Here is a 3,387-nt window from a genome sequence, read left to right on the forward strand (position 1 = left end):
ATTTTGGACTAAATAGTTGAGGGATTGTTGCTAAGAAAGTACAATATAAAACTAACTTCATATTAGGATTAAAAACTTTGTCAAAGGTCAGAAAAGGACAGATCACACCATTTCTAGCACATAACTGAATGCAAATTAGAAAGTACTAGTTTAACATGAGCTGCAATATTTACATTCATAGCTAATACGTTGAAAAAAAACACAAAACTAGCAATCAAATTTCATTTGCCTGGTAGATGGATGAGCTCAAGCTGTTTACAATCTTTAACTTCATGGCGGTGACAATATTCATATCTCCAAGGTGCATGTTACACATTAATATGTAGACATTTTGTGTTATAATAAGGTAAAACTACCACACTTTCAATTCTGGGTATGGTATACGCCAAGTGTATTCCAGGTCTTGGCATCTAAATTCAAAGATTTACTAAATAAAAAATATATATCCATTTCTCACAGTGAATAAGTTTACAATTCAATAATGTATTATTACATGTTTATATGTGAGGAAATCAAATCCGCTTACCAAAGTAAAGACAATTTTGCAGAACAGCTCCATGAAAGGAAAGATTTCTGAAAGCATACAAGGTAGGTAGCTGGGGGGCAAGTAGCAGCTTATCAAAAACAAAATGCACTGCACTGATGCTACACATCAATTGTGCAACCTTTTGACATCAATAGTCACCAACAACAAATACTTTGCATAATCCTCACTGAGATTTCTTTCCCTTCAAAGGGCCCTTTGGTATTCTTCCAAGTACCTGTGAATCAAATCTCCTATAATTCCGCTTTGTTTTATTCAAAGCATCATAAATACATGAATCTATTTGGTCTCCATATTTCTCATACAACACAGGCAATGTATGTGCAGCAACAAACCCTGGGCAGAGCACGTCTTAATTAGCCCAATTTATCAATCCAAACCAGGAAATAGAAACAAAAGATTCATATTAATGTACAAAGAAACCCAGAAGAAGAAATATTTGCTGCTCACCTATGTAGAATATTGTTAAAAAGTTGCACCAGCTGCCAATTATAGCAACAGCAAACAAACCTCCTGCAACCTGCAAAAGCCCAACAATTAATCTAGGAAACCAAATGATCTAAAGAACTTTATTAAATGCATCATGATATAGAAAACAAAATTAAGGAGAGAAAAATACCGCAAGAAATGTCTTGAGGTCTCTCCCTGAAGCAACATCTTGTAGAAAGCTTAAAACCCTATTTATTTCATTACTGAGAACAATAGCAGCAGAGATAAAAATATCCTCAGGAAGGGAGATGCGTGGAAAACTTGGAGCAGATCTGCAAAGAAATAAATATCAAGCTTAAATACATGTTTTGAGGGGGAAAATCCGAAAAACAAATAAACCTAAAACATAGACTGCAATATGAATTATTTCTTAGAAACAATAACCCTGTCCTAGATTGCAATGTAGAGGAAGATGAGTCTAACCTGTTGAGGACATTGGCAGCGTTCGACCAGAGAAACAAGATTGTCATAGAGAGAACCAGGCCGATGCAAATTAGCGTCAGCAAGTGGTAATTGAGCCATTCAAAAAGCAGCCATGTGAATGTGGCACCAGCGAGAACACTCCCAGAAATTCGCTTGTTTCTCCACAATAAGACATCAGCAGCTGTATAGAAAATCAAATTTACCAGAAAACAGATTTAATGAAAATTTCAGCTCCACTGTACGGGGTCAACAATTACCCTGCTCCTATTGCACTTAAATATGTTTAACTGGTGAAAGGAAGCCTATTTGTGCATAACAATAGCCGAGCATCCCTAATCCCTTTATTTTGGAAAAGGATGAAAATTTCAAGATCTCTACAAGAGAACGGTAAAAATTCCAGAAATCTAGATTTAGGGAGACGATTGTGCTTCTACGCTTGAATACAATCAAATCCTTCCCTGTAAAATGCAAACCCTTAAGCAATTTTTTTTTTTTGAAGATCACACAGATTATTAACAGGAGAACTTTAAATAACTTTCTTCTTACATTTGCCTCCACCGAGCAGATGATGAACGGGCTTCTCGCGTCCAAACAGCCGATCAAACGACTCTGAAACAGATGATTTCTCAGTAGTTTCAAACAATGTACCCGCACTCTGTTTCGGGGCGCTGTGCGCCAATGTTTCCATGAAATTGTCCAGGAGATTTTCGGCGGTTACCCTTCCCGAATGTTCCGGCATGGTTGCTGAAAAACAAGTACCGAGATCGTTACATTAAATCGGTCTGAAAATATAAATGAAAATAAAAGAAATAAAACATACAAACCTATGAAATAATAGGAACTCGGAAATCAAGCAAGGAATTTTCTGCGATAAGAACGAATTGATTCCTGAAATTGCAGAACATGAACAACAGGAACTGAGGGAATCAATCAATAAATAAATCTGAAAGACCCAGCCAATACCTAGACTATTCTCCTAGGAAATCCCTGCAAAATTAATTCATGTCAGTACGAAACCATAAATACTCACCCTTCAAGTAAGCACTCTCCCGTTCCAATTCGTTTAACCGGTAATGGCAGCCTCGAATTGAGCAAATGTGATGCATTGTTTTTATACGAAAGCTCAAAGGTCCCTGTTTTTGTCTTTCCCCCAACTTGCGAAGCCGTCCGGAAATAAAATAAGTCCATTTTGGGCTTATAATATTCAGTGAGGGCATCTCGCTAACGAAACACCCATGACGCTACCCTATTCAAAAGAAAGGAAACGAGGTAAAAACTGTGCACCGAAAGGCAGGCGGCGGGTTCGGAGAATTTTCGCCTCTGTCGACTGTCGTGGTCGCAGGCAGCTCGTTTTTGGCATTTCTCTCCTCGGAATATCAGAATTTATTTTCTCTTTCTTGTACACCAAGTTTTGTGTAAGAATGGAACTGCCACCGTGCCCGGTAAAGTTTGAAACCAAGGAAAATTTCGGAGGACGGCTGAGATAGAAATAGAAATAGATTGGTTAATATGGCCGACCACTTCTATAAATTTCTGCAACTAGAAGTACCGCTTCTCGTTGAACATATTTGCAGCCGCAGGCTTGTCCTTCAGACTCTAGTCCAAAAGCGTTGGAATTTTCACAAATCATTAAAAAATAAAAGTCTGTTACTTTTCAAATGTAACTTTTTTTTGAAATTTAAATTTTCCCCTTTTTTTGTCCTTTTGTCTTTTCTTTTTCTTTGGCATCTGTTTCAGAAAAGAAAGCCAAATTCTGCTAGGCATTTTAGGGGAACAACTCAATAGCTGTTTAGGTTAATTTCAGGTATCTACAGTTCCTAAAGTGCATGTGGAAATTTGCCGATTTTTCATGTGAATCTTTGTAGGTGAGTGGAGCTTACTTTATGTTCCCTCAAATGTTATGTTCACTCTTTAATAGTCACTCACTTTTG

At 37.3% G+C, this 3,387-nt stretch overlaps 1 protein-coding gene across 2 annotated transcripts; it reads right to left on the reverse strand.

The window, feature by feature from the left end:
- Positions 1–423: 423 nt before the first annotated feature.
- Positions 424–3,052, reverse strand: LOC149542675 (Reticulon family protein). 2 transcript variants are annotated; one of them, XM_089797556.1, is made up of 7 exons: positions 2,487–3,052; positions 2,281–2,344; positions 2,003–2,200; positions 1,457–1,637; positions 1,164–1,305; positions 995–1,064; positions 424–880 (listed from the first exon to the last, which is right to left on the reverse strand). In XM_089797556.1, exons 3-7 carry the CDS (start codon positions 2,193–2,195, stop codon positions 711–713), a joined length of 756 nt encoding a protein of 251 aa, XP_089653682.1. In that variant the 5' UTR covers positions 2,196–2,200; positions 2,281–2,344; positions 2,487–3,052; the 3' UTR covers positions 424–710. The 2 variants fall into 2 exon arrangements, with proteins under 2 accessions (XP_089653682.1, XP_089653681.1); XM_089797555.1 differs by lacking the exon at positions 2,281–2,344 and having other exon boundaries at positions 2,487–2,995.
- Between the last annotated feature and the right edge of the window lie 335 nt (positions 3,053–3,387).

This window comes from Cupressus sempervirens, chromosome 8 (genome assembly GCF_028749045.1).
Source record: "Cupressus sempervirens isolate cs-2001-9-10 chromosome 8, ASM2874904v1, whole genome shotgun sequence".
Taxonomy (NCBI): Eukaryota; Viridiplantae; Streptophyta; class Pinopsida; order Cupressales; family Cupressaceae; genus Cupressus; species Cupressus sempervirens.